Source organism: Schistocerca piceifrons, chromosome 5 (genome assembly GCF_021461385.2).
Source record: "Schistocerca piceifrons isolate TAMUIC-IGC-003096 chromosome 5, iqSchPice1.1, whole genome shotgun sequence".
NCBI classification, from domain to species: Eukaryota; Metazoa; Arthropoda; class Insecta; order Orthoptera; family Acrididae; genus Schistocerca; species Schistocerca piceifrons.
The window spans coordinates 44,138,812-44,152,653 of NC_060142.1; the positions used below are offsets into that span (position 1 = coordinate 44,138,812).

A 13,842-nucleotide genomic window follows, 5' to 3' on the forward strand; every position below is an offset into this window, starting at 1 on the left:
CACATCTTGGCACAGTGTTACACCATCTGGGTTATCTGGATACTTCCCACTTACACCAACCTGTCAGAACTCCAGAGATGGGAACTTGCCCTTCAGTATATCCTCTCTTCGCGTTACCCACCAGGCCTCAACCTCTGCTAATTTCAAGTTGCCGCCACTCATACCTCACCTGGCATTCAACAACATCTTTGCCTCTGTATTTCCACCTCGACTGACATCTCTGCCCAAACTCTTTGCCTTTACAAACATCTGCTTGTGTCTGTATATGTGCGGATGGATATGTGTGTGTGTGCGCGAATGTATAACTGTCCTTTTTTCCCCCTAAGGTAAGTCTTTCCGCTCTCGGGATTGGAATGACTCCTTACCCTCTCCCCTAAAACCCACATCCTTTCGTCTTTCCCTCTCCTTCTCTCTTTACTGACGAAGCAACCGTTGGTTGTGAAAGCTTGAATTTTGTGTGTGTGTTTGTGTGTCTATCAACATGCCAACACTTTCGCTTGGTAAGTTACATCATCTTTGTTTTTAGATATATTTTGCCCACGTGGAATGTTTCCCTCTATTACACAGGGTGTTACAAAAAGGTACGGCCAAACTTTCAGGAAACATTCCTCACGCACAAAGAAAGATAATACGTTATGTGGACATGTGTCCGGAAACGCTTACTTTCCATGTTAGAGCTCATTTTATTACTTCTCTTCAAATCACATTAATCATGGAATGGAAACACACAGCAACAGAATGTACCAGCGTGACTTCAAACACTTTGTTACAGGAAATGTTCAAAATGTCCTCCGTTAGCGAGGATACATGCATCCACCTTCCGTCGCATGGAATCCCTGATGCGCTGATGCAGCCCTGGAGAATGGCATATTGTATCACAGCCGTCCACAATACGAGCACGAAGAGTCTCTACATTTGAACCGGGGCTGCGTAGACAAGAGCTTTCAAATGCCCCCATAAATGAAAGTCAAGAGGGTTGGGGTCAGGAGAGCATGGAGGCCATGGAATTAGTCCGCCCCTACCAATCCATCGGTCACCGAATCTGTTGTTGAGAAGTGTACGAACACTTCGACTGGAATGTGCAGGAGCTCCATCGTGCATGAACCACATGTTATGTCGTACTTGTAAAGGCACATGTTCTAGCAGCACAGGTAGAGTGTCCCGTATGAAATCATGATAACGTGCTCCATTGAGTGTAGGTGGACGAAACTAAAATGAGCTCTAACATGGAAATTAAGCATTTCCGGACACATGTCCACATAACATCTTATCTTTATTTGTGTGTGAGGAATGTTTCTTGAAAGTTTGGCCATACCTTTTTGTAACACCCTGTGTGTGTGTGTGTGTGTGTGTGTGTGTGTGTGTGTGTGTGTGTGTGTGTGCGCGTCAACATTCCACGTGGGAAAAATGTATCTAAAAACAAAGATGATGAGACTTACCAAACAAAAGTGCTGGCAGGTCGATAGACACACAAACAAACACAAACATACACACAAAATTCTAGCTTTCGCACACACACATATATCCATCCGCACATACACAGACACAAGCAGACATTTGTAAAGGCAAAGAGTTTGGGCAGCTGTCAAAGTGGTGATATTGCTGGTGGTTAGTAGGTTTTATATGGACAGAGGTACTGATTTAACCATCTTTGAGGTGGAGATCAACATTGAGGAAGGGGGCTTGTGCTTCCTAAACACCCAGAATCCTAAACCGCTCACCTGGCTCAGACAAATGTCTGCTTGTGTCTGTGGATGAGCGGATGGATATGTGTGTGTGTGCGAGTGTATACCCGTCCTTTTTTCCCCCTAAGGTAAATCTTTCCGCTCCCGGGATTGGGATGACTCCTTACCCTCTCCTTTAAAACCCACATCCTTTTGTCTTTCCCTCTCCTTCCCTCTTTCCTGACGAAGCAACCGTTGGTTGCGAAAGCTAGAATTTTGTGTGTATGTTTGTGTTTGTTTGTGTGTCTATCGACCTGCCAGCGCTTTTGTTTGGTAAGTCTCATTATCTTTGTGTGTGTGTGTGTGTGTCTATATATATATATATATATATATATATATATATATGTATATATATATATATATATATTCCATTATATGGTGAGTAGCAACTTTCCTTTTCATAATATTGTTACATTCAGTCCTGGGTTTTGGATTGTTTGATACTGAAAATTGTCTATTGGAATAAATAAATAAATATGTAACTTCCATAAACTATTTTACTGGCATACAGAAGCCTAGTTGAACAAAACTTCTTACATCTAAAATAGGATTTGTAAACTCTCTCTCTCTCTCTCTCTCTCTCTCTCTATTCTGGAATTTGATGATAATCGCTTTTATATGCCTGGTACAGCGAAAGCCTTATTCCTCTCATTTTTAACAATTCATCTCAATACCAGATACCTTTTTATCTTTTAAAGAGCCTATTGTTTTTGTTGGTGAACATGAATGTCTCAGATATATTTCTGGCCAGAGTGGCCAGAGATAGTGGTCATGTGTGCAAGAGGTGTGCTCGCTTCTGTGAATGTGTTCATGTTTTCCTTCCTGAAGAAGGCTTTGGCCAAAAGCTCATGTATAACAGTCTTTTTGTCATGTGTCATCTTTACAGCGAGTAGCAATCTACCTTTCACGACATTGTTAATGTCTATTTCTTTTTAATGTACTGAGTGCAATTTTAACTTATGTTTTTCTAGTTTGGCACCTATACAGAAAGTCCAAATACGTTATATTTAAACTATCAATAAATGACCCAATAAAATCTTTCTGACCTCTTACTGATGCTAAATTAATTCTCTGTGTTAGCAGTAGTGGAAAGCAATGCAAAACTCCATCTTCAAGGTTAACCATATAATAATTGGTTTTAAGTTTTCTTTTTTATGGCGGATCCACAGGAGCATTAGATTTATTACGTGGAATTCTTTTTCCTGCAATAGTCTGATGCAGCAAACATAAATTTGTACATTCCATTCTGGATTTTTTCATTGATTGTTTATTTTAAGTGATACTAATTTTGTTATAATTAGCTAAATTGTCGAACAGACAAAAAAGAAGTACATTTTCCTCACACTGTAAAGACCTAAGTAAGCTAATAACTATTATTTTCACCAACTAATCTATCTCAGTTAAACTCCCCAGGTAGTTCTGAGGAGCATGGTGTATCACTTAGACTTTTTATTTTTTATTTTTCCATTTTTTCTTTAATTTTCAACCATCTTTGATGGTAATTCGAATACCACAATTTTTCTCTATTTCTAACACCCGATATTTGCTACAACATTTCATTCAGGAATAACAATATCTACTTGATTTTCTGTTAACCATTAACCACTGATCCCCCCACGCATGAACCACGGACCTTGGCGTTGGTGGGGAGGCTTGCATGCCTCAGTGATACAGATGGCCATACCACATACCATAGGTGCAACCACAACAGAGGGGTATCCGTTGAGAGGCCAGACAAACGTATGGTTCCTGAAGAGGGGTAGCAGCCTTTTCAGTAGTTGCAGGGGCAACAGTCTGGATGATTGATTGATCTGGCCTTTTAACACTAACCAAAACAGCCTTGCTGTGCTGGTACTGTGAATGGCTGAAAGCAAGTGGAAACTACAGCCATAATTTTTCCCGAGGGCATGCAGCTTTACTGTATGATTAAATGATGATGGCGTCCTCTTGGGTAAAATATTCTGGAGGTAAAATAGTCTTCCATTCAGATCTCCGGGCAGGGACTACTCAGGAGGACGTCGTTATCAGGAGAAGGAAAACTGGCGTTCTACGGATCGGAGTGTGGAATGTCAGATCCCATAATCGAGCAGGTAGGTTAGAAAATTTGGAAAGGGAAATGGATAGGTTCAAGTTAGATATAGTAGGAATTAGTGAAGTTTGGTGGCAGGAAGAACAAGACTTTAGGTCAGGTGAATACAGGGTTATAAATACAAAATCAAATAGGGGTAATGCAGGAGTAGGTTTAATAATAAATTAAAAAAATAGGAGTGCGAGTAAGCTACTACAAACAGCATAGTGAATGCATTATTGTGTCCAAAATACACACGAAGCCCCTGCTTACTACAGTAGTACAAGTTTATATGAGTTATGTTTATATGAGATAAAAGAAATTATTCAGGTAGTGAAAGAAGACGAAAATTTAATAGTCATGGGTGACTGGAATTCAATAGTAGGAAAAGGGAGAGAAGGAGACATAGTAGGTGAATACTGATTGGGGCTAAGAAATGAATGAGGAAGCCGCCTAGTAGAATTTTGCACAGAGCATAACTTAATCATAGCTAACATTTGGTTCAAGAATCATAAAAGAAGGTTGTATACATGGAAGAATCCTGGAGATACTAGAAGGTATCAGACAGATTATATAATGGTAAGACAGAGATTTAGGAACCAGGTTTTAAACTGTAAGACATTTCCGGGGGTAGATGTGGACTCTGACCACAATCTATTGGTTATGAACTGTAGATTAAAACTGAAGAAACTACAAAAAGGTGGGAATTTAAGGAGATGGAACCTGGATAAACTGACTAAACCAGAGGTTGTACAGAGTTTCAGGGAGAGCATAAGGGAACAATTGACTGGAATGGGCGAAAGAAATACAGTAGAAGAAGAATGGGTAACTTTGAGGGATGAAATAGTGAAGGCAGCAGGGGATCAAGTAGGTAAAAAATCGAGGACTAGTAGAAATCCTTGGGTAACAGAAGAAATATTGAATTTAATTGATGAAAGGAAAAAATACAAAAATGCAGTAAATGAAGCAGGCAAAAAGGAAGACAAACGTCTCAAAAATGAGATCGACAGGGAGTGCAAAATGGCTATGCGGGGATGGCTAGAGGACAAATTTAAGGATGTAGAGGCTTATCTCACTAGGGGTAAGATAGATACTGCCTACAGGAAAATTAAAGAGACCTTTGGAGAAAGGAGAATCACTTGTATGAATATCAAGAGCTCAGATGGAAAGCAAAGAAGGGAAAGCAGAAAGATGGAAGGAGTATATAGAGGGTCTATACTAGAGCAGGGTACTTGAGGACAATGTAATGGATATGGAAGAGGATGTAGATGAAGGTGAATTGGGAGATATGATATTGCGTGAGGAGTTTGACAGAGCACTGAAAGATCTGAGTTGCAACAATACTCTGGGAGTAGACAGCATTCCATTAGAACTACTGATAGCCTTGGGAGAGCCAGTCCTGACAAATCTCTACCACACTGTGAGCAAGATGTATGAGACAGGTGAAATACCCTCAAACTTAATGAAGAATATAATAATTCCAATCCCAAAGAAAGCAGGTGTTGACAGATGTGAAAATTACCGAACTATCAGTTTAATAAGTCACAGCTGGAAAATACTAACGCAAATTCTTTACAGACGAATGGAAAAACTGGTAGAAGCTGACCTCAGGGAAGATCAGTTTGGATCCCATAGAAATGTTGGAACACGTGAGGCAATACTGACTCTATGACTTATCTCAGAAGAAAGATTAAGGAAAGGCAAACCTACATTACTAGCATTTGTAGACTTAGAGAAAGCTTTTGACAATGCTGACTGGAATACTCTCTTTCAAATTCTAAAGTTGGCAGGGTAAAATACAGGGAGCGAAAGGCTATTTACAATTTGTACAGAAACCAGATGGCAGTTATAAGAGTCGAGAGGCACATAAGGGAAACAGTAGTTGGGAAGGGAGTGAGACAGGGTTGTAGCCTATCCCCGATGTTATTCAATCTGTATATTGAGCAAGCATGCAAATGTTCTTGAGTCAGATGTCAGCTCTGTGCCAGTGTGCATTCAGCTGTCAATGACGGGACTCTGTACTTGGACAGTTAATAGGGTGTTAATGTTTCTCTGACTTTGTGACTATTCAATGTGTAGTTATCAGCTCATGTAATTTTGTGTATGTACTGGCTGTCAACAGAGATTGTAGAAATGTCACCTTGTTTATTAAAATTGATTAAATTAAAATACCATTAAAATGAGAAGTAGAGAGATCTCAGTATTATGCATTTCTGAGCACTGGTTTACCCTGGAAATAATTAAACAAGCAAAAATAAATGCATTCATCTGTCTGCTATTGCATAAAAAACACCAAGCAGGTAGCAATTTAAATATAGGAAAATATAGATTTTACCATTCTACCTGATTTAACTGGAATGAATGTCAAAAAGAACTATGAAACTGCAGTTACAAAAGTTAATAAGTTCAACCTGGTTACTATACAGGCTGTTTCAAAATGAATACACGGATTTTAAGGCTTTGTAGCAAATATTACATTCCCCTTACAATTATACATAATACACCAAATGAAAGAGAAATACAAACAGTTGTTCTTACAATTTTTCAGTGTGAGCACCGATCACACATCAAGTCGATAGGTAAGTTGTTCCGAAACCTTGATCAATGTGTTAAGAGTAACTGTTGCAATAACACTGTTTCTAAAGTCAGATAGATTAGCTGGTATCAGAGGCACATACACATGATCGCGTCAGATCATGTGTGAACATGGAGGTCATGCATAAAATGCTGTGTCAAACGGCCCCTTGCGCCCAATACACCGGTCGGATACAACGTCTTTTAACCAGTCGTGTACTGAGTTAAGCCAGTGAGGCGGCACACCATCTTCCTCCCAAACAAAGATGTGTTGTTCAGTTTCTTCCCATTGACATACGGGCCATAGCTGTGGCACATCATGATAAGAAACATCAGTTACAGTTGATTCACCAAAAAAGAAAGGCCCATGAACTATTTGCGGGGATATTTCTTGGGGCTAAGCATGAAAGACTTGCACTCGTTCAACATATTTTTCAGTCATTCCATACTCTTCCCATTGTGCACAGGTATACAAATAAAACTGTTTGAGTTGCTCTTTCATTTGGTGTATTATTTACAATTGTAAATTGATTGTAATAAATGCCACAATGCCTTAAAACCAGTATCTTCATTTTCAAACACCCTGTATTGCTACAGTTTACCAATCAACATCTGGAAATTTTGAACTTTTTCTTTAATTGGAGACATAGTGAAACAAAGTAAATAAAATGGATTGTAATTTGACAATTTGTGGTGACTTCAACATTGATTTTCTCATAAAAAGTAGAAACAGAAAGACCCTTTTGAACCTTGCTACAACAAACAATCTAAGGGCTGAAGTAAAAGCTGTTACCCAAGTAAAAGACACTTGTGAAACATCTCTATATCAGTTTCTAATCAAGAAGAGTTCACACAGCTCCTCTAAAAAATTTTCATAGCAGGCATTACCGACTATATTGCTCAAATGCTATGTCTGAAAATAAAAGACAGTATTGTTAACAATATCTCTTTAAGAACCACATATAGAAGTTGTAGTCAGGGTACATAAACTACTTCAACAGCTTACTGAAGAAAGAAAAATGGTCAGAAGTTTACAAAAATAATGACATAAATGGTAAATACAACTTTCATTGACACATTAACCCATTTCTTTCAAATTGCAGTTTGACAGAAAACTGTAACCAAAAGGGGGAATTCTTGAACAAACTTGATCACAAGAGGAATGAGGGTTTCTTGCCAGATGAAAAGACTACTTCATAAAGAATGTAAATGACAAATTCCGTACCTGAATAACACATATGCTATAAAAATACTCCAAAATACTAAGACAGTAATACGAGCAGCAAAAATAATACATAATGATGAACACCTTTATAATTTGGCTAATTAAGCAAAGGCTATGTGGAGTGTTATAAAACAGAATCTCGTGAAAACAGAGCATAATGCCTTATCACAGGAAAACAGAAAAATAAGAAAACCGAAAAAAGTATCCAACACATAACAAACCCCCAAAAAGTGGCCAACACATTTGTTGCTGATAATATGATAAAATCAAACTTCAATGATAACACAGAAGCTAATGAATATAAAATAAGTGAATGTAGAGGGTCGACATATATCAGTTCCATCTCATAACATGAAGTTGCGAAAGCAATAAAGGGAGTAAAAAATTACACCTCTGGTAGGCATTGATGGTGTCCTTGCAACAATTTTACAGATGAGTGTACCAAACGTAATTGAAATATTTACAGACTTATGTGAATGCTCACTTCAGGCAGGCACTTTGCCTGATGTATTGAAAACATCAAAGGTTACTCCAGTATTAAAAAAAGTGAGAGAGACAATGTAAATAACCAGAGATCAATCACAATTTCCTCCTGTATTTCAAAAATATTTGAGAAGGTTATGTATACAAACTTATGGAATTTGTAAATAAAAACAATATCCTATGTAATGAACAACAGATTCAAAAATAAGAGGTCAACAACAAATGCCATTTGTGAGTGCATCAATTGCATACTAAGCCTGACTGTCAAAAAACAGGAATCAACAGGAATATTTATTGACCTATCAAAAGCATTTGACATGGTGGATCATAAGAGTCTGCTGCCACCACTTGAAAAATATAGTATTCAAGATCTGTACAGCAATTGGATCAGTTCCTTCCAGAGCACAAATGTCAACCAAAAAATTACTTCTGATCACTTGCTAGACTATAAACCAATCAAATATGGTGTAACCCAAGGATAAGTAATGGGACCCCTTCTGCACCATAAAGATCTAAGCTTAAACAGGGATGTGCATAAAATGATCATGTTTGCACATGACATCACAATTATACTAAAAGGATAAAGTAATGAAGAATTGCAGCAATCAGCAAACACCGTCATAAAACAACTTAGCAAATGGGCATAGAATAATTAGTTTGTAATAAATAGTAAAAAGACTGTCACACGAAAATTCCACAATCCTCCAAGCAAGGACTGGTTTATCCCATGTGTCTCTGCCAACAATGTACCAGTCAATAAATGTACAGAAACCAAATTTTTATGACTATGGCTACAAAGCAATTTGAAATGGAATAAACATATAAAATACCTTAATCCAAATTTGAGCAAGATATGCTACCTCCTTTGCTCACTAAAATCCTACTGCAGTGAGAAAACGATAATAAACACTTATCATGCCTACTTTTATTCTTCCTTTAAATAGGGATTACTTTCTTGCGAAACTTTACAGCAGCTGGCAGCACTTTCAGACTGCAAAAAAGGGCCATTAGAATCATGTTTGGATTCAAACCTAGAGATTTATGTAAACCTCTTATGTATCTACATTACGAAAACCCTTATATTCTTTAAAATTTATGTAACAGATAGCAAAACAAAAGGAAACAATGCTATTCACGATCACTTTACCAGAGAAAACAAAAACTTACACGTGACCCAAACGAATACATCCCTGTGCAAAAATGGTGCTTTCCATATTGGAGTTAAACTTTATAACAAACTTCCCAAAAATATAAAAAAGCAACTACTGAGGTAAAACCTTCGGAAAAGCTATGAAGTCATATTTAGAGCATTGCTGCTTTTATTCAATTGAAAAATATTTAAACTTAAGAAGTGTGCTATTTAAATACTTAGTGTATGAAGCAATAATATTATGAAAAGGATGGTTGCTACTCATCATATATTATAGATGCTGAGTCGTAGATAGGCACAACAGAAAGACTGTCAGAAAGTGAGCTTTCGACCAACAAGACCTTCGATGAAAAGAGACAACAAACATGTACACGCGCGTACACACACAAGCATGCACATATATATATATATATAGTTATAATAGAGGGAAACATTCCACGTAGGAAATATATATCTAAAAACAAAGATGATGTGACTTACCAAATGAAAGTGCTGGCAGGTCGACAGACACACAAACAAACACAAACATACACACAAAATTCAAGCTTTCGCAACAAACTGTTGCCTCATCAGGAAAGAGGGAAGGAGAGGGAAAGACGAAAGGATGTGGGTTTTAAGGGAGAGGGTAAGGAGTCATTCCAATCCCGGGAGCGGAAAGACTTACCTTAGGGGGAAAAAAAGGACGGGTATACACTCGCACACACACACATATCCATCCACACATATACAGACACAAGCAGACATATTTAAAGACAAAGACTTTGTCTTTAAATATGTCTGCTTGTGTCTGTATATGTGTGGATGGATATGTGTGTGTGTGCGAGTGTATACCCGTCCTTTTTTCCCCCTAAGGTAAGTCTTTCCGCTCCCGGGATTGGAATGACTCCTTACCCTCTCCCTTAAAACCCACATCCTTTCGTCTTTCCCTCTCCTTCCCTCTTTCCTGATGAGGCAACAGTTTGTTGCGAAAGCTTGAATTTTGTGTGTATGTTTGTGTTTGTTTGTGTGTCTGTCGACCTGCCAGCACTTTCATTTGGTAAGTCACATCATCTTTGTTTTTTTTATATATATATATATATATATATCTCACACACACACACACACACACACAAACACACACACACACACACACACACACACACACACAGATATGCAAAAACAACTCTCAGGCACATATGATTGGTCTCTGGCTGCTGAGACTAGACTGAGAGCAATATTGTTTAATGTATGAAGTGAATTTTTGTAATCTTAGAAAAGTGTATTTAGAAATCACTTTCACGTGCATATTTATAAACTGGCTTCTCCACTGTTTTACGTGTTAGCTGCTTTGTAGACAACATACCCAATAAAAGACAATCTACAATGGCTCAGGAGAATTGCTTAAGTGCAGTAAATTGATACTGTTCACATTCACATCCATTTTTTAATGGTCCTGTTGCAAAATATTTATCTGTGTTGTTTCTGTTCATGCTGTCTCTGCTCTTTATATGTAGTACCAAACAATTCATTTCACATCCACAGCCCACTTTAGAAAATGTATGAAATCAGTTATCATACACTACATTTCAACTGGTTACACAGGCCTTTATGTTTTCCACTTCCAACCTACTATTATTGCAAGAAATGTTAGTCAAATTTTTCTTGTAAATTTGAACTATCTTGTCACTGTCTGTTGTGCTGCACCATTTGGATGCAGTACACAGAGATATGGGGTCAGCACATGGCTTTACTAGTGATTGCCAGCTTTCCTGATCTTAGAGCTACTAATTATATTTCAACCAGCTTCTCAATTGACCTTACAATACTGTGTATGCCCAGTTCCGCACCTCCCAGTTAAATCCAGATCATCCATACATGATGGCCACTCAGAGATGGAGATGGACATTATCTTATGGCATCAATACATTAAATGATACATTTATGGCAGAATAAACTAAACAAAATAGTGTTGTGTAGTTCCACAGAAGTGACTGAATGACCTGAAAGAGTAAATGTAAATAACTGTCACCAAGAATTTATTTTTACCTTTTGCCATATAAAATCAGAGCAACAAAATTAAGTAATGAAGTACTTAGCAGTAGAACAAAATAGTGTTGTTTCGGTATATGAAATGATTGAATGTCCCAAAAGCAATAAATGTAAATAACTGTAACCAAGCATTAACAACAACATTGAAAGGATAGAGTGCTTAACAGCAACATTGAAAGGATAGACTGCTGCTCATCAGATACAGTAGGTGTTGAGTAGCAAACAGTCACGATGGAAAAGAATGCTAGAAGTATTCAGCTGTTGGGCAAACCCTATCAGATTTGGAAAAAAACACACATAGTCACACAAGCACAACTCACTCACACATTGCATGTGAATGTGAAAGAGAGTGAGGGAGAAATAGAGATAGAGATAGAGAGATAGAGATAGAGAGAGAGAGAGAGAGAGAGAGAGAGAGAGAGAGAGAGTGAGAGAGAGGGGGGGAGAGGGAGAGAGAGAGAGAGAGGGAGAGGGAGAGAGGGAGAGAGGGAGAGAGAGAGAGAGAGAGAGAGAGAGAGAGAGAGAGAGAGGGAGGGAGAGGGAGAGTATTGCCTTTGTGTGAACATGTGTGTGTGATTTACATCTGATAAAGGCTTTAATCTGAGCACTGAATACTTCTAACATTCTTTTCCACTGTGCCTGTCCGCATCTCAGCACTTCTTCTGCATGATGAGAAGCAATATATTCTTCCTGTATTGTTATTCCATCCTGGATATTCCACTGTAGCCAAGTATTTATCTTTATCTTCTGCCTTATAAAACCAGAGCAATAAAATAAAGTTGACATTCAATAACTGTGCAGTAAGGATCATTATGGACTAAAAAACATGTTTTACCTCTTTCTTTGATTTTAGCTCCTCTGAATTAAAACTATTGAGCAACAAAGCCAAGAAGAGGTTCAGCACCATGAAATTGCCCATAACAAGTGCTGGAAGAAAAATTGCAAAGCAAGTTTCAGGTCCCTGAAAACAGAAAGAGATAATTACTGACTGCAAGCTGTCTTTACACCATTATAAAGCAAGAACATAAATTTTAATGCTACTTGTTATCACTAAGTAACATAATTTGCAGGATCAGTTCAATATTATTGATGTGGCCAGAAAATAGAAAATAATCTACAAAGTACATATTTGGCATCAAAGAGAAATCTAAATTTGAGAAAATTATTTTAACAGTTTTGGCACACATATTAATTTAAGATCAACATACTGCATACATCTATTATTTTCAGCAACTCCATTCTTTGGTCATTACTTTAATGCCATTGCTGTCATATCATTTGATATATTATTTCCTCTGGGTTTTCAGGGCTACATTCTAGTTGCCCTTCAGCATATTGTTTTTGTCTTTCTTTATCCTTGGTGTAATTCACCAGTATTTCATATTACATTAATATGAATTAGGATACACTGCTACTGGTTACAGACACAAATTGAGTAGCACACACTATGTGGTGAGTAGCAGTCTATCCTAATCCACATTGTTGTTATTCCATCCCAGATTTTCCACTGTTCTATGTAATCTTGTAATAAATAGATTATATCTCTGGTAGTGCCCACTGAACAATTGCCATGCATTTATTTTTTCAGATCCAGATAATAGCATACATGTGCACAGAGTGCGATAACTTCCAGTATGTCTTTAAGATTACATTGCCTGATTGTACTCCCTAATTTTTCACTGTTTGCCATGCCATAAACTATTCAGCTGCATTATTTTATTTACTTCTCTTTGACTGATTAATAACTTCATAAATCAGAGTGTGAAGGTTTTAATTCCACATATAAACTTAATATAAGAAAACTTACTGCCATGGATATGGACCAAACTAACTGCTGCATATAAAGCTTCATCTGCAGTACTCTTGAGGATTATATAAAACATAAAAAATTGTTGCTACTTTTTATAAAGAAGGTAACTGTCCAAAGATAAATGCAGAAGTATGTTCAAAAAATACAAGACATCAAATCACAAACTTTTTTTTTATACAAAATCTAAAGTTCATCTGTTTCAAATTATAGCTTGAATCTGTTCATTCCATTTCCAAATTTTTCATTCAGTATTCAGCTTGAACGGAACCTATTTATTTTTGCCATAGCACACTAGTGCTTAACTAAAGCATACATTTTTCAAAATGCTTCTGAAATCTGAAGCCTCTGTTTAATGCTATTAATTTTTCACAGAAAAATTCTTAAACTTTTGAATAGCAGCCAATTTTCAATAAGTGTGGATCACAGATGACATTTCAGTTTTTTGTCTAATGTATACACATCAAAACTTTCTAAGATTCTAAGAAACACACTATTTTACTCTTAACGAAAAATCATAGGGGGTCAATTTTATATTTATGTATCATATACATGTAACTAATCATACGTATGCATCATTACATAACTTTCTAAGACTGGTCAACTACTAAACAATGGAAAGTACAGAATGAAATAATAACAATATGAGAGGATAGATTGCGACTCACCACACACAGGAGATATTGACTCACAGACAGGTACAATGGAAAGATTGCTAAAATATTAAAGCATTTGGACAAGGTCCTTCTTCTGCAAAAGAATACCGTACATTTTCACACAAGC

The 13,842-nt window shown here is 37.2% G+C and overlaps 1 protein-coding gene across 1 annotated transcript in view; it reads right to left on the minus strand.

Annotated features, from left to right (window-relative positions):
- Positions 1 to 13,842, minus strand: part of LOC124798172 (sodium channel protein 60E-like) — a 290,757-nt gene that overhangs the window by 143,469 nt on the left and 133,446 nt on the right. Inside the window, exon 15 of the mRNA XM_047261456.1 lies at positions 12,088 to 12,213. Within this exon, the coding sequence (XP_047117412.1) occupies positions 12,088 to 12,213 (126 nt within the window). The remainder of the gene's footprint in view (positions 1 to 12,087; positions 12,214 to 13,842) is intronic.